Source organism: Coturnix japonica, chromosome 1, assembly GCF_001577835.2.
Source record: "Coturnix japonica isolate 7356 chromosome 1, Coturnix japonica 2.1, whole genome shotgun sequence".
Lineage (NCBI taxonomy): Eukaryota > Metazoa > Chordata > Aves > Galliformes > Phasianidae > Coturnix > Coturnix japonica.
The window spans coordinates 64280381-64302218 of record NC_029516.1 but is presented as its reverse complement, the minus strand read 5'-3'; the positions used below and the strand labels follow the sequence as shown (position 1 = coordinate 64302218).

The following is a 21838-nucleotide window of genomic DNA, read 5'->3' as shown; positions in this document are numbered from 1 at the left end:
GGTTGATATGTTTTGGTTCAAGTTGGTGAGATTCCACTGATATATGGCATCTAGGCCAGCCAAGACTCAATCCTGATAACAAAAACTTTAATGATAATTGACACTTACTGCCCATACCGTGGATGTTGATGTGCTGTAGAGTTGGCCACATTCTTAGATACCTGGACCCTCAAGAGTCCAACTTATTTACAGCTTTTTTGAATAAGGTACTTTGTTCTACTCTTGCCTAATTTTAAGAGTGGCTGTGAATTCTGGGGAAAACAGAGCGTTAATTATATAGGCTTCTCCATACATATATTCTGGGCTTTTTTATGTTATTTTTTAAAACAATTTTTCTACTTTTCTGTCTCTTTCCTCTTTAAAACAGCATTTCAGAAAATCATTTGATGTCCCAGTGACTGAGAATTTGAAAGCATTTTAGAAAAACTTTAAGCCATCAGCCTTTTTAATGCCCTAATGGTAATGGATTGAAATGGAAATTAAAAAGCCACAGCAATTCTGGGAGAACATTTTTAATCCAAAAAGTGCAAATGATGACTGGTTCTTGTTTTCTTTGTCTAGGGGAAATATGACAACATTTGAAATTATGCTGAAGTGCAAATTATGCTTGCAACAGAGTGATTTTTGTTTTGAATGATTCTTTGCTCTTTGATTTTTCTGGAACTAATAAATTGTTCACATGGATTTAATGCTTATGTTCAAAATGACAAGAACTGCTCTGTTCTGTTTGCTGTACATAACAGTAAGTGCAGGATGCACATTTTAAACCTAACTACTACAATACTTATCTTCCAGAATCAATTCTTGCAGATAAATTCACTTTTATATTCTCACTATGCTGAAATAAACAGCTCTCACCAAGAGCTATTTACTATGGGAAGGGTGTTTTGTCATGACTGTTGGTGATTGCAGATCTCAAAAACACCCTGATAGCTTTCACAGGCTAAAGGTTATTATTTTAGTGCTGTGTCATATTTATGGTTATCAGCCTCTGTGTTTTATCAGGAAGGAGTGCTCATTATGCAGCTCTGTTTATTTTAGTACTTCTAATGTATTCCTCAGTTTTACATTTTTGAATTAGACTGTGTCAGGATTGAGTCATTAAAAGCCTATTCACTCAGTATCATTAATTCTCAGTGTTACTGATTTTCTTCATTTTCTTCATTGATTTTGTGATGTGGAGCGGTGATACATTTCTTGTAAGGGTTTCTCTACCAGCCCAGCAGCCTTTCCACCTGACTTCCAAAGGAAGTTCCTTCCTCTTGCTGGGAAAATAACTCTGTTCTGCAGATCCCCAGTCCTAAACAGTAAATGATCATCAAAACCCCTTTCCACTGTTGTTTTGCAGGACACAGATTGCAACAAAGAGGAACTGTCATTACAGCCCTTATTCAGTCACCACACTGAGTGTTTTTTGATGAAGGCAGTAGCTTGTGGAAGCTTTGCTTCCGACATAAAGCTACCTTCAGTTTTATTCACCTCTGACAAATGCATTACCACTTAGGTTTCCTTCTTCCTGAATATTAACAAACTGAAGAATAAATCTGTGCTGCAGTGTAAGGCTGTGACATTGAAAGTTCTAAGAATACTTTTCAGCATCGCCACTGTGTTAAAGTAAATAAATCAAATTAAAACCTAGGTAGAAGAAAAAAAAAAAAAACATTTTAAATAACTCTTTACTTCAGATCTTGCCAAAGGAAAAAAAAAAAATAGAAAGAAAAAGCTGAATTTTTTCCATTTATGTTATTGGATTTTTTTAAATTAATTAGAACAAAGTGTTTATTTTTAGTTCTATAAGCCCTGTTATGAAAGAGGTAGCAGAGAAAACAGGCTCAGTACTTTTTAGCAGTAGTAGCAAGCAGCAAGCGACAAAAGATTGTATACCAGTTTCTGCCTCTGGTCTAACTGGATAGAAATGTTCCTGGATGTATGCACTCCTTCGTTCTATAAATGAAGTGCTGACATTGTGCCCTCCCTCCCTGATGGCAATATAGGGTGGAGTATATCCAGTACCATTTCAGTTCATTAGTCTCTCTCTATTTCCTTCTATTTCGATTATGATTATGTTTCCCCCTCCAGCCAGCTTTTATCTCTTCACCAGTGCGATGCCTCTTCCAAAGCTGTGTTTCAGGTATCTACCACATGTGTCGGTCAGGCTCCAGCAAATATTTCTGTTGCCTTGGTGAGGGCATGTATCAAATAAATTCTCTCTTAATCCTGGGACCCAAAAGGGCAGAGAGCTACAGATCCATCATGGGCTTCTTGTGAAGACACTCAGCCTAGCTGTGCACTCTGACACACAGAAATCTCTGCCGTGTCAGGTCCTTTGTTTATTTACCCAAACCAGTGATCTTGCATCCCTGTGACAATCTTTGAGAGGCAATCAGTCTGAGCAGCCCTTACTTTAGCTTTTTACCTACACTGCCACGAGAATACTGAAGTGGTGCAGCCCCTAGATTCACTGACTGTTGGGTTACTGGGGCTGGCTGCAGAAACCACAGCTCTTGCTCACACTGTTGGAACTAAAGCCCAGAGTCAGTGGTTGCCTACTTCCTATCTGTCTACTAACATCAAGGCATACAAGTTCTTCTATTTCATCCCTGGCACTTTTGGCCTGGAGTGCATCCCCTCTGTAAGATCAAGACCATGTTTCTCCCCGTGGCTCTGTGGTGGATTAATGGATCCACATGTAGCACTCATCCATCTGCTGATGCCATATTCCCTTCATGATGTGGAGTTTGGAAGCTTCAGAATGGTGATTTTTTCATAGCCTGGTAATACTTTAATGGTAGGACAGATCTATTACCCACACAAGAGCCTCCTCTTTACAGGTCTCATAGTAGTGGGGATGTTAACAACATGCTGGCAGGGGTTGCAACCGGGGAGTCTATTGCACATTGCTGCACAGTCTTACACCACATGTTTCTTCATAGTGAAATGCTTCATAGCTTCAGGAGGCATATGGCAGCATATGTCTATCCCATGTCACGTTGGGAATCAAACCTGCCTTGAACTGTGCTAGAAAAATCCATCCAGAACATGCAAGTGGTAGTTCCTCTGTTTTTCTTGACTATATGATTTTCTTCTGCTACATCCATCACCCCAAGAAGTGTCAGCTTAGCCAATAGCCCTTTCGGAATGAGAAGTTTCAAATCAAAATCAATATCCTGGAACTCAGAGCCATAAAAAATCCATGCAGATTGTTGGCTTCATTCCCAGTGACACTATGTTCAGGATGTGACCAGTAATACTCACATCATATACTATAGCACATGGCCCTTTTTTTACTCATGAGAAAAGGTGCTTGCAGGCCAGAACTGTGTGTCAAGAATCATCATAAGCATCCTGACAGCTGGACTGTATCATAATGTCAAATTGCAAATGAGAGCTAGAATTCAATGTTCCTAATTTTGTGGAAATTCTGAGATGGGACTCTTTACCTCAGACATTTACAGCAGAGACCAGACCTTCTGCAGAACCAGATGGTGTCTTGTAGGGTGTGCTCCTGGTGCTTTAATGGGCTGGTGGGTTAGTGTTCCTGCCAGTTCTTCTTCTTGGAAATGTGCTCAAAGCAAGACAAAATGGAAGTGTCAAGAACATAGGAACATTCAGCCGAACAGGATCTCTCAGTGTAGAGTATAAGCTTTCCTATAAGATATTCATTTGGTAAACTTTTTGAAATGGAGCTGCACACACTCCACAGAATCATAGAATCTTTTGAGTTGGAAGGGACCTTTAAAGGTCATCTACTTCAACTCCTGTGCAGTGAATGGGGAGGTCTACAACTCCATCAGGTTGCTCAGAGTCCCATCCCATCCAGCCTGACCTTCCACATCTCCAAGAAAGAGGCATCCACCACCTCTCTGGGAAATCTGTTCCTTGATTTACTACCCCTGTTGTAAAGTACTTCTTCTTTGTATCCAATCTAAATCTCCCCTCTTTTAGTTTGAAACCATTTTCCCTTGTCTTTTTTGCAACTGAACCTACTATGGAGTCTCTCTTCTTTCCTATATCTCCCCTTTGGATACTGAAAGGCCACTCTGGGGTCTCCTTGGAGCCATCCCTTATCCAGGCTTAACAGCCCCAGCTCTCTCAGCCTGTCCTTGTGGGGGAGATTTTCTGTGCCTTGCATAGTTTTTGTGGCCCTCTTCTGGACACTGTCTAACAAGTCCACATCCCTCCTTTACTGAGGGCTCAACATCTGGGTGCAGATGCTGGTGAGGCCTCATCAGCACAGAGTAGAAGGGCAGAATCATCTCTCTTGACCTGCTGGCCATGCTTCTTTTGATACAGCCCAGGGTACGGCTGGCTTTTCATGCCATGGGGTGGATGTTGGATGGTTTTCCTTGCTAATATCTGCTCTTATTTTATTAGTGAAATAAAAAATAGGCTTTAAAATACTCTTATACTCTTGATGTTGTGAACTTACATAAAGAGCTGGAAGAAGAAATTCTATGTGACAGAAATGAAATCCTAGCTCAGATGAAACAGCAATAAGCTGATTTCAGTGGGCCAGGAATTCACCCTTCCTTTCTGTGCATGTTTCCAGAAGCATACACGTGACTAATTTTAACTAAGTGCAGTCCTGAGTAAGTGCCATCTTCAATAGGTGTTGCCTTTTAGTGGAAGAGTTATGTGTTTCCTCCTTTTCAAAGCAGGACTGCAGTTCAGTGAGACCAACTATGTGCTGCTGTTTTCTGTGGCGCAGTGCCATGTATGGCTTGCAGCAACATTTTGCATACTCGGGATTGTGAAGCTGTGTGTTTTGGATGAATAAGTCATAGTGCCCTAGTTAGAACTGAGTCTAGCCATCCTATTCTGACTGTGCTTTTTCTAGCCTCCGTAGAGGAAAAGTAATGTCAACAAAACTTAAAAGGATCTCTGTTCTCTCATCTGATATGACTTTCAAGGCTCAACTTCTTTATATGCTCTGTTTTGTTAATAGCAGACATCTTAAAAGCTCTCTGTTGATGATTGCTAAATACACGTGTTGAGGGATCATCACAAAAAATCTTGTAGGGCAGTACAAGTCCACTGTGAAGGAGGAGAAAAATAAAGAAAAATGACATGTTCTGAATCTTAGAAGGAAAAACTTGTTAATATCAGGCCTTGAACTGCAGCAAATATCAGTGCTGCTGCCACCCAATTAACACTTTAGAAACTGAATCTGAGCATAAAGCACAAGGGACTGAGGGTAAAAGCATCTTGCTTAACAAGTTAGATCTGAATTTTTCCCTGATGAATGAGAAATACACAATTTATGCTTCTTTCTGTGCCATCAGAAATCCAGAGCAAACGTCAGGAAAGGAAGAGAAGAAGCACAGCAAATCCAGCCTACAGTGGACTCTTGGAAACAGAGGTACTTGATCGTTCCCTTTTTTTTTTTTTCCCCACTGTGTTATCTCATATCAATAAAATGTTTAATAGTGCTTCTTATTACAAACGTAGATATGAATACAGAACCACACATCCACTTGTAAAGAGATATTGATGTGAAAAAAATAAAAACCACACAGATTTTCATCTCAGTAGCTAAGCAACATATTTTCTCCCCATAACATCCTTTGCTTCAGACTAGAACTCATGTTGGTTTTAGTAAAGGCCAAAAGGCCAAATTTCATGTGGAATCTAATTACTCCTTTACCTATACAGATGGTCCTTTTAGATCAGACCTGAAGAACAGAAGTGTTTTCAAACTTGCATTTTGTTTTTGAAATGAGGAATACAGGTTTATTCAGCACATTAAAATTCCACCTTCAACAGGGATAGAAGGGGTGATGGAAGAGGCCTGCTACACCTTTAGTATGTGCTTTACATTGTATCCTCAAAAGCAAAGTGAGGGATAGCATGGAGAAAAAAATGTCTGTGAGAGTCCTATGGCTGATCAGCTGTGTCCTCATTAGGAGCTGTCATTAAATACTGACCATGGGGAATGCTGTTCAAGTAAAATGGGGGCAGATGGTTCTTCTCTGATCAATTAGCTGCTCAGATTGATTTGCTAATCAGTGAGTTGAGATATTTTGTGGCATTTAAGACATTTTGGTGCAGTTTAATTTATGGTTAGTCTCCAGAATGATCCTTAATTCATGATTGTTTAAATTGGAATTGCATATAAATTAGACTTTCATTTGCCAACGCCCCTCAAAACTGCAGGAGCTCAACCTCTGTAGTGGTGATGTTGACTTCCTTGATTACAGAAATGTGATCACAGTCTTGTGTCTTCAACTGAATGTTGTGAATGTTGTGCATATCATTTTTGAGGCTTTTTCTTTTTTCCTAAAAATGTTTTTGAGATACCAAATTATTTTCCCACTGTCAGCATCTGGGTTTGTTTTCTTTGGTTGATTGATTTGTTTGGTTTGTGTTTTTGTTGTTGATTTGGTTGGGGTATTTTGGCTTGTTTTGTTTTGGTTTTTTTTTTTTTGCATTGGGAAGGGTTATGTTTCAGGCTGGATATTTTTGAAGAAAAAATATCAATTTTATTTATAAAAATTATTTATTATTCATCAATTTAGAATTCATTAACAGGCTGCCAGGTATCTACATATAAAAGAACAGTTTACGTACTACAGAATAAATCATTTATTAGCAAAAACTTTCTAATTTTCCTTCAAGCAGAGTATAACAACATCTGCATATGCAGTCATTCTGTACAAGGATGGCATAGAGGAACAATTAGGGGTTATGTAGAATGTTACTGAAGCCCAAGTAACTACTGACCAGCAGGTTTTACAATCTGATAAATTGGTGATGGACTGTATTACATCTCCATTAACATCTCAGTCATGTTTCAAGTGGGCTGTGTTTGCGAATTTGAAGTTCTTTGGTGACCTCAGTAGTTTGAAACAACTACTCACTCCTAGAGGGCCTACATATTATCTTATGAAAGAGAAATATTTAACTTGGACATTAATGTATTGCTTGCAAACAAAATATATTCCAGCTAACTGTAGGCAAGTGTCATAGAAGGTAGTAATGTGTTTCTGCAGGTGGGAAGTCCATCGCCATTTCACCACGTGCAAATAAAGATGTCATCTCACAGCAGCAATTTATTATGCAGTTTTTCCTTTATAGACATTGTTTATTTGCTAGGTTTGGAGTTACTGTTGCTGTTGCCTTGAGCCTCTGCAACATAACCTGAAACACAATCAATAACATTTGCAATTTGCATTTCTCTTGTTAATAAAATCTAATGTACATAAAACTGCTCTATGAAGAAACTGTTAGCGAGGTAAATAAGGCAATCATTTATATAGCTGTGTTAGGGGTTAGCAATGAATAATCTAAAACACTAAACTGTCTTTTAGATACTTTGTTATGTATGAGAGAGCTCATAGAAATTATCTGCGCATAATGGTAAGAGACAACTAGAGCACTAATCAATAACGCTATGATATTGTGGTTTCTTTTCCCATCCAGCGGAAACGTCTTGCGTCAAATTTTTTGAATAACCCCTTGTTCCTTTCAACAAGAGGTAAGCATATTTTTAAGTGAATAAACTACTGTTCTAATTACATGTTAAATATTTATAGGTAGGATTTCATATGAATTACTGCTAGGATACCGGGATGTATTACTTTGGGTAAGAACCCTGAACTTTTTAGTGTGGAGTGAATATAGATGCTGTTCCTGAAAGGAAAAAAAAAAAAAAAAAAAAAAAAGGCTAAAGTTCAAAACCGTGTAGAAATGGGTCCACAGTCCCTGCAATCAATGGTAAATCTAGTCTCTTGCACTGTGAGCACCAAGCAGTGAGGACTGATTCAATAAGATAGCACCAAGTGCTTAAAAACACACATTGAAAATTGGATCTAAATGTAATTGCTATTCTGGACTTTTCATTTGCTTCATTTTGTCAGCTTTAAGAAACTGGTATCTATTTTCAAAGGCTAGGAATTTACCTTACCATTTGCCTTACAAACAGTGGCCAAAACCCACAGTTTTTCTCATTCTAAGAGCTGGAGCAATGAAACTAGATTTGATGGCCTTGAAGATGCCTACCGATCTTGTACTTACAAGAACTTCAGATGCTGAAAGTTTCATGGTAAAATCCTTGAGAATCAACAACTGAGAGGAGCCAGCTGAGATGATAATTAGATCACATGAAGAAGCTCATTCCTGAAGAAATATGCAACTTGTAGAGAAGGCAAAGTATTGAGAGGTGGGAGATGAAACAAAGAGAACACTCAGTACCATTTAATTCTTTAGATGGCACCCCTATAGGATTTTAAAAGGCAAAGCAAGAAGCTTGAGCTTCTTCAAATGTCATGTTTAGAGCCACCTTTTTGGCCCTGCCTTAAATTCCTGCACCATGAGATCACCAACTCGAATGCTGTGGTTCTTCTCTGTATTCAAAATGTAATGTTCTAGATGCAGACAATTGGCCTACTTACCATATTCCTCTAGACCCTGAGGTCTCAGAGGACCAGAGAGGTTATTATGCAGTAAGCAGCTATGATGACATGCCTCTTAGCAGGAGCCATGCTCATGTGAGCCCAAGTTGAAAGAATGTTATCCCTGGCTCAGTTTCATTGTAAAATCAAAACTATTGTCTTATCCTGACACTTGCTTTTCCCTTGTAAACATGCACCTGGAGAGAATGGTATTGTTAGCACTGGTTGCCACTGTGCAAGATGAAGAACTCTGATCTGAAGTCAGTCACTGTCCCCAGACAGCTTTGAATAACAGAGGTGTAGATGTCTGCCCGTAGTGGACTGCTGATTTCCCCTTCTGCTATAAAACACTCCTTTAAAACATTCATCTTCAGTTTAATTGGACATATTTTAAAATGTCAAAAACTTTACATCAAAACTAAAGTGAAAAGAGAAATAAACAAACGGAAAAAAAAAATTAAAAAAAAAAAATCCCTATGAAGTACAAGAAACAACTGTCATTTCCAGAAATGCAGAGGAGAACAATTCTTGTAAATTTCCAGCAAAATGTCAATTAATCAAGATTCATTTATCTGAAAATGTCTTACCTGAAATGAGGTCGCATCCCCTGACATACATCATTTGTAGAAGAGACTCTTCAATTACCAAGCCCTTGTTTGTCTGAATAACATTTATGTCCCCTGAGTAATCATGGTGTCATAGAATGAAGGATCTGTGTGTGTGTTTTTGCATATGTGAAGTGACATCTGCAGATTTTATGGAACTCGTTGCCAAAGGATGCGAAAATTGTTGGAAAAAGCTGACAAATTTACGGAAGAAGAATCCTTCTAAGGCTGTTGAATATAAAGGTGAAGATGCAAACTCTGGTTTAGGGAAAGCCATAAACTGCTGTTAGCCTCTGGGAGGATACCTCTGGAGAAAATCAATCTATGCTTCGCATGTCCAGTTCTTGCACTCTAAGACTGGGAAGCAGCAACATGGGATGCTGTTAGCAAAGGTCTCTGTGCCCTTTGGTCTAACTTAAGTGAAGCTGTTCCATTGTACTTATGTTCCTGTTTTTACATATATGTGAGCACAGTGTGCATGTATCTTCACCTGTACGTGTATAGCTTCCAAGCTGCATGGTACATGTGAGTGCACACGGGGGCAGCTGTGTTCCTAGCTGTGATCAGGGAGGGAGCTGAAGAAATAACTAGTTTGGCTGTCTACTAAATGCTAAATACTACTGTATTACTAAAAATACTAGTTCGGCTGTCACCACATCAGTCTGAAGAAAGGCCATCAGCTGCTTGCCACTGAAACACCTCATCAGTTACGATGTCAGCAGCAAAAATCACAAAGCAATGCACTTCCCATAAATGTTTTAAAATTTTCTCAAATTTTATTTTTGGACTAAAACATAATAAATTTCACAAATATTTTTTAAAGAAAAGCTTGGCCCGTTTTCCAGTAAGCTCTGGTGGTTCTTTTTCCTATTAGGCTGTGAACACAGTTCATCCAAAGGTCAAAAAATCACAGGGATTTGTGTGGAAGTAGACTGATGATAAAGAGCTGATGAGAACACAGAGCTCAGTCCCACAAGTGGCTGAGCATTTCGGCTGTGAGTCAGCTGAACATCTATATAGGTTTAACAGTGAGTTGGTAGCACCACTTCTGTTTCCCAAGTTAAACAACTGCATAAGTGCCTTGCTGGTACACAGCCAGGCAGTTCATTACCCAGCAGGCTGAGGTCCTTAAGGAAAAGTCTTCCAGACTGATGATGTACAGAGAAGAGATCCATAGGAAACTTCTTGATAATTTCAAGTAGACTCTGTGCTTCTCATACAATGGCATTTCAGTATCAGATTTTTGGGCACAGGGCTCCAATGACATCAATTTGAAAATCTCTATTTGAAAAATAGTTTCTTTTGCTGAATTTTGACAATGCCCTGATCTCCTGCATCTCAGCTTGACTAAAATCCTTTCTTTCTCATAGCTGAGAACTAGCATTCATTTCAGCAATGTATTATTTCCCACTAATCTGTTCTCTGCCCTTTTTCCATATGCTAGCAAATGAGGATCCATTCTGGAAGGTAGGTGTAGCAAAATTTGTGTAATACAAGTGTCTTTCTTCGTCACTGTGTAATTCAGTGCTTTCTTCTGATTACTGTAGTCTCCATCAAGGTACAGGATTATAGTATTCTCTTTGCCTTTCATGATGTTTTTGTGAGCTATTCCTCATTTGACTAAATCTTTGAGCCTCTGAGATAAAATTTGAGAGGCAGGATCTTGTGGGCTTGCATGAGCAAGGGTGGACTTTATTACCTTTGTAGAATCCCCCTAGAGAAATTGTTAGTCCAGATTTGTGCTTTTAATGACCATTTTAAGAAAAAAAAAAAAAAAAAAAAAGAGCAACCATTATATGTTGCATAGATTAAATCTCTTAGTTTTGAGTTTCAAGTTTTTGAGTAGGTAACCTTAAAACAGTAGTATTTTGAAGAGCTGTCTCTTTGACAGGACTGATTTAGAATTCAAGGTATAAGTCTAATTAAAGCTATCATGAAACATTATGTGGAATATCCCTAAAAATGAAAAAAGGTTGCTTTTGGAATTAACAGAGGTGCAACATTATTCTTCTTTCTGGAAAAGTACTAGGAAAAGTTAGATTTTTTTATATAATGATTCACAAACCATGAGAGTTTCAAAATCAGCATCTCCTTTATTAAAATGCACTTAATTATACAAAGAGTAATTAACGTTGCCGCTACATTAGCATAGCAATTTACTACATGACATTGTAACTTTGTTGATGAGTCTTAGCTCATGTTATATATTGCTTCAGACAAAGTGTTAATCAGTCTTGTTGGAGAAAGGTTGTCAGATTATGAACAGAAAACAATTGACTACAGGGAGAGCAGAGGGCTGGAGGACCCACAAAAGAAGGGTACATAGGAAAAGGCTGTTCTCAAGCATACAATTTTCCTAGCTGCTTTTCAAGGCAGTGTGCATACAACATGGAACTGTGCTTTTTCCCCAGAAACTTTTGCTTGCTTGCTTCCTTCTGCTTTGGACTTGAAGGACAAGTGATCCACACTTTGAACCATGCTTCAAAATAGATCTACATGTGGTGATATATGATTCAGATACACATTATCAAGAACAAGTGAAATAATTCCTGCACTACAATCTGACTGTATTCATCAATTCTCTGCTCTGTTTGATAATTCGATTCTTATTTTTTCTTTTATAACGTATGGAACTTGCTTCTGGGTCATTTGTTTGTATTTGTTGCTTTCATACACCATTATTTCTCTTGTCTTCTACAGTGGCCAGGGTAATTCTGACAAGTAGATATGTCTCTGAATAAGACTGGCTGCTGTAGTACTATCTGTGAGTGCTGCCCAGGGACAAGAGCCTGGTGGGTTGATTTGATCCAAGCCATCCTTTTTTTTCTCTTGCAGAATGAGATCCACCATGATGAATACTGCACTGCTTGCAAGCGTGGCATTAACTTGCAGCCCTGTGGCACATGTCCCAGGGCATATCACCTCAACTGCTTGGACCCACCCCTCAAAACTGCCCCCAAAGGGGTTTGGGTCTGTCCAAAGTGCCAACAGAAGGTAAGCACATCAAGAAGAGAAAGTAGGAGAAACATCAAATTTGTATACAACCAAACTAAATTAACCTACATCACAGTTTTGGGGACCACATTAGATAGAGTAATACATAGAGTTTGCAGCATTTCATTCTGTTATTTTTATTGTACCAGACTTAAAACATACAGCAAGTGCTCAGGCTCTCACACATCTGCTGAGATTTGTCCTGGGAAAAGATTAAAAACGTCCCTTTGTTTTCTTTGTTTCTCTTCTGTACCAAAAAGCCACAAGTATGTATGTTGCAAAACAAAAAATGTAAGCATTATGGGTTTGGGATGCATTGCCAGAAACAGAAGCTTCACCAATAGGTCTGAAAGCTGTAAGGAGACCGCGTCATGTTCTTTAAATCATGTTTATTATGTGATAGTTATTGATCATAGCTATGATCAAAAGTGCTAATTTATCTAACTGCTGTGAAAAATGCTGATTGCAGGAGAAGAGTAAAATAATAACTAAAACAGCACAGTGTCACTAAATTGTAGAGTGGAAGCTTAGATTTTGTGCCTTGGATTTCTTTGTGTTTTGCACTGGGATTACTGTTTGTTACCTTTGAAAATATCGAGGGGAAATTCAAGCATAAAGCTGTAGAGAACAGAGCAGTCCTGTGTTAGATCTACACAGTCGTATTTTCATGTGAGCCCACAAGCTCTCCCACAATACTCCTGACAGCATGAAGGTCTGCTGATCAGGGGCTGAGAAATGTTTTCTGGACATGGCAACAGGAAGCAGAGGCTTTGTTGCCTTCTTTAGTGCTGGTTGATCAGTTTAGGGATGTGGAAAGGAGTAAGGCCCAGTGAAGATTGCTACACAAGTTACTACCTCATTACTTTTTATCTTGTGAATTCTTAGACAGGAACACTAGAGTTGGTCCTGCAGACCCATGAGGCTGAAGGGAGAAAAATATTAATGTGTGCCTTTGTAAAGTCCTAACTTTTTGTTGTTTCCTGGGCTTACAGGTGTTAAAGAAGGATGAAAATGTGCCATGGACTGGAACTCTAGCTATTGTTCACTCCTATGTCACTCACAAAACAGGTAGGGATTGACAAGGCTTTTGAGAAGGGATTCTCTGCTCATGATGGTCAATACCATTTGAGTTCTTTGCAGCACTGATACTAAAGCAGTATTGCAATACGACCAGTTATAAAAGCGCCATAAGGAGCCATGGCTGAGAACAGCAGGTGGCTTTCTCTATCTCTGCTTCCTCTCCATCTTCTCTCTTTGAGGAATCTGAGATCAACCTCTGAGGAACTTCACTCTTAAATTTCACTCAGGCTCCCATGAGAGTGGTGCCTTCCGGGTAAAAGGGCTTGGATTTTGAGGCATGATATCAGGCTAGGAGGCAGAAAGACACAATCAGTCTAGGGAGGGACATACAGTTGGATCTGCAGCACACTGAAAGACTAATATCTCAGATATTGTAGTAATACCAGTCTCTAATTATTTTGGTATTACTTGGTAGCAAAGTCATTAGTATCAAATAATGTATGATTGTACATTGATGATTACTCATGTTGTTCCCTGTTGCACTCTTACAATGGGATGTTTTGGGCATTACAGTGTATCTGAGAGGAGCTTTGCAGAAGTCTGGCACTGTTATGGTCTGTGCCTTTCAGCCACAGTCACTGAACCTGAATCATTCCAGGTGGCTGACCTGTTCCTAAATATCATTCACCTTTTTCTTGTAGACTTCAGGGCCACATGTGGTCCAGTCATTAATTCTAGTTCATCTCAAAAGCACATTGTAGCTTTTTGGATCATCCTGTGTGCTAGCCTTTGACACAGACACATCCGTTCAAACAGAAACTCCAGGTTTATTCAGCTGTACCTGCAGACAAAAGGCTACTGATATCAGAAACTTGCCTTTCAAAATAGATGCTTGGTATTGCTAAGCACACAGATTTGCTATATTACCTTTTCTTAACTTGTACATCCTTAATGTTATTTTTTCAGTTAAAGAAGAGGAGAAACGAAAGTTATTAAAGAGAAGCAGCGAGCTGAAGAGCGAGCACAGGCAGTTAGAAGAAAAAGATCGACTTCTCAACAATGCAGTGAAGGTAGGACTCCTGACTGGGGAGTCAGTCTCCTGCAGAGATGTTTATAAAGACTTCATGCTTAAAAACTGATATTTTGTGGCTAGAAGGTTATCTATGCTCCCAACCTACAAAAGTTCAAGCATGTTTGTTCTGACCGAGAAAAAACATTGTCTTCCTTTATGTGCAAAAGCAAGCTCCTTGGGCAGCATGAGGAGAAGAAATCGCCAGTAACTGAATTCCTGCTGTAGACATAAAAACACAGCACAGGTGTACCTGTCTTCCTTGTGGTGTGGCACACAGCTCTGATCTGTCCGATGACATTAAGATACTTCCATCCTTCAGATGAAAAGATCTGTGTGTGCTCCAGTGGTAGTGGCTTCCTTGTCAGCTCTAGAACTCCTGAGATCGGGTAGAAGTAGCAGTCCTTATTTGCCTTTGAGGTTGAATGGTGTAACAACCTCTCCATGAGTGAAAATGGATTCAGGACTATTTTCTCTGTGATTTTGTTTCAAACTTAATGTTGGCTGGAGATGTCTCCCATATGTACTGTGCTATGAAGGCCAGCATCTGGCAGTTATGACAGGCATAATCCCTGTCCTCCATAGATGAAGCTTATTTGGTACTGGCTCACCACATGCCCATTCTTAAGGGGTAGCTGTTAGTTTGTGTGGCAGGCCCAATAAATATTTGAAACTTCTTTACACTGGAAGAATCAAAGTGGCAGCTGCAGGAGTGACTGGTCACTACTTGTTTTATCACTGCAGTTACCCAGAGGAAGCATGTAAAATATTTATCATATTTAAAATAGAATGCAAAGGAAAGCAGTAACTTATTAAAGGAAATCACAGTGGGGAGTATTCCCTCTAAGTGTGCATAGTCACCATCAGTGCTAATGGAAACAAACATATGTATGAAGAAGTGACTGGGGTATGAAATATCTTCTGTGGTTAGGAGAGTGCAATGGCATGAGATTTTCATTCAAAGAAAGGCATTTCGAGATGGATTCAGATATCGGGCTTATGTCAGTACTTTCAAAGTCAAAATATTTCTATATAAGCAGAATTGGGTTCTTTCAGTGGGAAAGAATCTTTTTAAAATAGTAAATTATTTATATTTACTGGAGATATGTCCACTTGAAAGAAGAAAAGCAATTAAAGGTGTTCCAGTGCACAGTAATTAATTCCTGACATTTTCCTTGACAGAGATTTACATTAAAGGGAAAAGTTGTAAACATACCCCAGGTGGAATGGTATTATTTGTTCAATGCAGAATGTGGTGTATCTTTCACCTGAGATTTCATTTGTCTAACCCAATCACTGAGCAGCTCTCACAGTGTCTTTTTGAACAACGTGACTATCAGGTGAGCATTCCTCACTTCCCCAGAGCTTTAGCCTCCCACACTCCAGGTAGCCAAAGAGGAAGTCTCTACAGGTAAATCACTGCCAGGTCTCTAAGATCAGTGGGAGAAGGAAACCAGGAGGTGTCAGATGTTAGAGGCCACTGTCCCCTTCCACCTAGCAGATAGACTCAGCTATTTGGTCGATCACTTAGTTCCTTGAAGGACTGATGTGCAGTGGATGAGATGGCAGCTGCAGCAGTACAGAACTGGTGAGAGAAGAGAGGTTTACAGATTCTTCTTTACTCCCTCTCAGAGAAGTGGGAGATTCAAAAAGCTTTTGTTTAGCTCCTGCTCTCATTCTCATTTTCATATAGGTTTGCGTGAAATATGTCAAATGACAGTGGGGTACAGTTTGGTCACTCTGCAGGTAAACAAATTTCTTGTGATTGTTGTGGTACAACAGTAGGGTCTTAGATTAAGTTTTCTGCTAAAATATTGACATCATAATGTTTGAAGAGAACAACTTGTTTCCTCATGACTATCAGTGCTGTTGTCTAAGATGTAGAGACCCAAGCACTTCCAGTAGAACAGATATTTGTGCTCCCCCAGGGGTCAGTACTGGCTCCAATCTCATTTAACATTTTAATTTGGATTATCTCCTGGCTGTAGAGAACTCCCTCAGCAAATTTGCTGATGGTATGAAGCTAGGATATGTGACTTACAGAACTGAGCAGAGAGGAACATGATGAAGTGCAACAAGGGCAAGTGTAGAGTCCTACATCTGGGGAGCAATAACCACATGTATCAGTACAGATTAGGGGATGACTTACTGGAAAGGAGCTCTGCAGGGAAGAACTTGAGTGTCCTGGTGGACAACAGTGTGACTATGTGCTAGCTTTGTGCCCTTGTATGCTGGAACGCATTAGAAAGAGCTTGGCCAGAAGGTTGAGGGAGGTTCTGGAGTACTGGGTTCCTCAGTTCAAGAAAGACAGAGACTGTCTGGAGGAAGGCCACAAACATGGTGAGGGGTCTGGAAGCCTCTCTGTCCCTTTTGAGAAAAAGCTGAGAGCCTTGAGACTGTTCAACCATGAGAAGAGAAGGTTGAGAGGGGCTCTTATCAACACATAAAAATATGTAACGAGCAGGGGCCAAGTGCATGGGGCCAAGCTCTTTTTGGTAGTGCCCAATGACAGAACAAAGGACAGTGGACACAGACTGGAACACAGGAAGTTCCATATGAACGTGGAGGAAAGTTTCTTTACTTTGATGATGACAGAGCACTGGAGCAGGCTGCCCAGAGAGGCTGTGGATTTTCCTTCTTTGAAGATATTCAGAATTTGCCTGGATGCTTTCCTCTGTTACCTGCTGCAGGGAACCAGCATTAGCATTGGGGTTGGACTTGGTGACCTCCAGTTGTCCCTTCCAACCCCTTTGATTCTAATTTTGTAAATCCTGTGCTGATAACGTCTCTGAATGCAGGAAGCTTGTTATAGGGTGCAATGTTCAGAAATGTTCTCTGAACACATGTGGACATGGTTGAAGGCTGTTACCTCAGACAGCTGCTGTGGTGGCTGCAGTGAGTGTGATTGCCCTGTTCGTTTTTCTTTTTCCATCCTCACAGGAGAATATAACTTCATTTGAGGAGGACATGGTCACCATGGACACATGGTGGCATCCACTCAAGACACCAAAGGATGTTTTGAGAAATGGGTGACACCAATCTGAATGCATTCTCAGCTTTCCCTTCTCTCTCTTTGTTTGACAGAAATGCTTAGAGCTAAAAAGCAGCCTGTTAGCCCAGCAGAAGGGGACTCAGTCATCGCTGGAACGTCTCCGAACCCTCATTAGACTGATACAAAACGAGCAGATGATTCAGGTTACCATGACGACCACCACCACCTCGTCCCTGCTCACCATGCCATGGATCAAGCCCTCCTCAGCCTCCGCCACCATGCACCAGGCCTTGCAGCACTCGCAGGGCCACAACTGACCGAGCTGCCATGGGACAGCTGCGAAAGGGGGACATAGTTTGCACCCAGGCATGAGGATAGAGGGGACAGACACAGAAGAAGGAAAGAGCGGTTTCGGGCTTTGTATGCATTGCAACTTGCAGTCCCATCAGTCCCACTTGTAGTCGCTGTGGCGGCAGCTTCCCAGGGAGTGCAGCGCATTGCAACGTTGTTTGCCGAGACCTTCAGTGCTTATGAGATTTTTTTTGTTATGTTGGCCTTAATGTACTTATGGCAGGATGAGCAGGAAGGAGCATGGCCGATAGAAAGGAAGTGGAATATCCTTTTAGTGGGGAGCAGGCAGTTTTGCAGTTCTGCTTTAAGGGGGGAAATTAAAATGCAAAGAGTTAGTGAGCTAGTGGGTATGTAGTTGGGCTGAGAGCTGTTTGTGGGAGGGAAATCGGTGACGTCAAAGGAAACTGAGCTACTTAGGACCTGAAATGGATTCTTTATCAGAGGAACAAGGTTGGCCTCATTGACTCCGGCAAGCTGAAGCTGGGGCCGCTTTGACCAGAATGGACACTCACAGAGCCTTCGAAACAAAAGATCTTTTTTTTTTTTTTTTTCAGTATTATTAAAGTTGAGAATCGCAGATATTTAAATAAAGAAACTGTATGAAGTTAGCGTTTCTAGTAAAATATTGAAGTATTTTCATGCCGATGCTTCTGTATATGCGTTCCGAAGTATTTAAAGAAGTATGACTGTAAAACTCCTTACTTTTTTGCAGGTCCTTTTTACTTATTTTGCTATTGGTGTATTTTTCTCATGGAGTTTTTTGTGCAAGATTTAGCATAAACCATAATAGTGGATATCTTTGGGAGATGGGGTTTCAATTTTTAAACTGATTATTTTGGGATTTTTTTTTAGTATTTGGGTTTTTTTTTTTTTTTTTTTATTTAGGTTTTTTGGTTTGTTTGGTTTTTTTAAAGAACAAAGCAAATAAATATTCTGCTTTCTGTTTCTTACCAGTACAGATAAAATGCCAAAAAAAGATAACTTCTCATTTTTTGTACTGCGTTTTTATTGTTAAAAATGCCTGTTTTTGTTTTTAATTATTATTATTTTCTTTTCTTTTTTCTTTTTTCTTTTTTCTTTTTTTTTTTTTTTTTTTTGTTGCTTGTGGAACTTATCTGCCAAAATGGTACAGGAAAAAAAAAAAAAAAGTAATAACTGCCTCATGGGGTTGTTTCACGTACTGAGTAAATATCAAGAGCTTTGGGGGAGGGACGGGCTGTGGCAAATTATAAGAGTTTGTTGGTTGTTATTTTTTTTCCCCCCTTTTTTTGGAAACTTGACTCCTATTTAAGGTTCTTTTGGCTCACAGCACACTGGGAAGTGCGTGGCATTGGCCTGGCAAGCCCTCACATGCCTGCTGTTTCACCTGTAGTCTTCCTGACCCCACGGGTCGACCCGTCTTCCCCAGCCTCGTGCTGGAAGGGGAGTGAGACGGGCACCCGGTTGTCTCAGCATCACCCCCACCAGCTGCCATTGCCTCTGTTGCTTATGAGCTCTTCATCAATTAGTGCAACAGGTACTTGAGGAAAGCAAGAAGCCACCAGAGAACGGCACAAGGCTAGTCTCTCACATCAGCATATCACATGGTGCCGAATATCTTTTTTATTTCTAGAAAAACAAAAACAAACCACCCACACGCGGGGGACTGGCTTTTCGCATTGCCCATCACCAGGCAGCACATGGTCCCTTCAACCATTTTCACAACTCCGGGAGAAACTGTGCAGTACTATACAAATCTATTTTAATACACAACACTCGGTTGAACAAGATTTTTATATTCTTTTATCGATGAACAAAGTGAACTAAGTAAAACACAATTGTTATACATTGGTTATTGTATGCCTATTATGCATTCTAACGTGGCTTGCAATGTAAATGTTTTCAGGTTTAATGATTTTTCTTTCTTTCCTTCTCAGACAAAAAAATAAATGAAAAGCGTGAAAGGTTGAGTATGTGAAGAATTTCTGAAGAAGTGTCTTGGACTGTTAAAAGTAGTTATTTTGAAAAGGGGACTGTCCAGTGGATAGCGTGCATAGAAAAAAAAAAGTGTTTGTCTTAAATATGCCAATGTAGTTTTACTTCTTTATGATGCATTAAACTTGATTGACAATTTAGCAGTCAATGATGTGCTTATTCATTGCTGATTTTCCCATCCTTCTCCCAGCCCTGGTGCACGTGGCTTTCAGCACAGCCCTTGTTCCTTGCAGGCTGCTGGAAGGAAATGTGCTGCAAACCAAGGACATGTCACAGCTCTAACGGCTGCTTGGCAGCTTTGAGCTTGGACCTGTGCTTTCAGAGCAAATGTGCGGATGAGAGAAGCAAGCCCATTCTGCCAAGCTACTTCTAAATCCCTGTATTAATGCAGTAATTGAAGAATGATAGATTAGATCCCATGCAGGAGTTGTCTGGCATCTGGCAGAAGAAAGGGGCAGAATTTCAACAAAACAAACAAAATTAAAGCAAGCCAATGATAAAGTCCCATGAAGCCCACCATGGTGGATAATGCTTACATGGAGCAGCAGCACCTGTTGGGATTTGTAATAGGAAATTGTCATCATCACCATCCTACCGCCATCCTAACTTATGAACCGTGTGCTGTGCTGTAGGACAGGAGTCAATTACAGAGCTCTGTGTGTTGCCATAATGATTAATACGCTTATTGCTAAGACTTGTAGGCTAATGCCAGCCTTTAATGTTAGAGAGTAATTTAAAGTGAGGTTTTGGGGGAGATTTGTACAAGTGCCGATGGCTGCCATGCTCCTTGCTGTGGCCCTGGGCTCCAGCTTTGACAAGAATTGGGAGCTGTGGGGTTCCTGTTCTCTCCTTTCGAATACAAGTTATTTCTGAAAATACACCACACTTCAAAGCTCCAGAGCTCTTTATTTTAACATGACAGACTGTTTTCTGAGCATGGGACCTTTTCACATGCCATTAGTTATCTCGCGGAGGAGCTGCTCCTTAAATAGCTGTTGGAATGAAACATGTTGTCGCTGAGCTTGTCACTTTTATATTTGCACCTCTTCAAATGTAATTCTGCCCACTCTCCCCCTCTCTCACTGCTGCCCTTTCCTCAGAAATGAGAGAAAAAGGAACTCTTGGGAACCAGCACAAAGCAGTGTTAGTCCTTTCTGGAGAACGATGAGCATCAGCAATTTTAGGCTGTTCCAGGATGTCTTCAGGTTTTGTCATTGCAGGAGAAGCTGCTGTACATCTGGATGCCTTAAACCCTCAAAAATTATGGGGTGAAGCCACAAAGACATATTTTTATTATATTTATGCAACAATCAATGACAGAATGTCGTGCCCTAGATTTAACAGAAGTGCCAGGCCAGCTAGCAGCTTTGCATCTGTTCTTAGGCATCCACTTGATGATGACAGAGCCAATTCCGTAACAGCTATATAGGAGTACATTCTGCATAGGAATTTGTCCTACATAGTTTATTCTATACATTGACATATGGTTGCATGCTGGCTTCCAAGCAGTTTGATGGCCTATTAGTAACACTTAAACTTCTAGAAGGGTGCATTATAAGCTGATGCATACTTTTTGTTCTGTCTTCGGCAAGTCCTCTGTAGTTAAAGTGAGATGTTACACTGAAGTGAGTGGCAACAGCCACATCAGATGAAACTCTGCTCCCTTTAATCAGATTTTGCCAGCTGCGGCTTATTTTGCTCAGAAAAGTGAAGCCTGGCTCCCAAGATCAATCACTAGCAACTGACTGGTGCAAACAGGAATGCCAGCCTCTGCTTCTGTGAGCCACTTTCAAGTTCATCATGGTGCGTATCATTAAAGCAAAACTTTTGTGATTTTTTTTTCCCCACCCTTAAAAAAGCAAACAAAAAAATTAAATTGTCAAGATGGAAAAAAGTACTACAAAGCGTACACAGGCATGTAGTGATGCCAGCCAGGGAGAAGAAAGCAAAAAAGCTGCCATTAGTCTTTGAAGTTTTTGTTTGCATTTGTATGGCGGCTTGCAGATAAGTTCTGTGTTGTTTAAACAGCAGAAACGCTACAACCCAACCTTTGATTATCAGCCTTGCTCATTAAGCATTTACCACAGATATTTTAATTCACTTTTGCATTTCATCTCCAGGAAGGAGATGTGGCAATAGCCTTTTCCCTTCAGGATCCGTACAGGAAAAGAACTGACTGCTGCCAACAGTCCAGTTTCTGGTGATGAAGCAATCAGCTGATCTGTGAGCTTTGATATGACCGTGTCAGTGTTTGTGCTTCATCCATTCTTTGTGGAGACAGCTCTATCCCATTTGCTCTCGTGCTGCTGTTACCTACCAGGATGCTGGGTTGGAATTGTGGCCAAGGCACTGCCCTGAAAATCAGTGCTGCACATGGCTTTGTTACTTTTCATTTGAGGAGTTCTTCAGAAATCGTTTCATCGGTGAGCCCAACAGATCAAGA

General features: G+C 40.2%; 1 protein-coding gene across 1 annotated transcript in view; it reads left to right on the top strand.

The window, feature by feature from the left end:
• The window catches only part of PHF21B (PHD finger protein 21B), a 59202-nt gene extending 40926 nt beyond the window's left edge, over positions 1-18276 (top strand). The window contains exons 6-12 of the mRNA XM_015870338.2: positions 5283-5359; positions 7420-7474; positions 10440-10462; positions 11831-11989; positions 12982-13057; positions 13976-14079; positions 17163-18276. Coding sequence (XP_015725824.1) covers positions 5283-5359; positions 7420-7474; positions 10440-10462; positions 11831-11989; positions 12982-13057; positions 13976-14079; positions 17163-17387 — 719 coding nt within the window. The 3' untranslated portion in view covers positions 17388-18276. The remainder of the gene's footprint in view (positions 1-5282; positions 5360-7419; positions 7475-10439; positions 10463-11830; positions 11990-12981; positions 13058-13975; positions 14080-17162) is intronic.
• The last annotated feature ends 3562 nt before the right edge of the window (positions 18277-21838 follow it).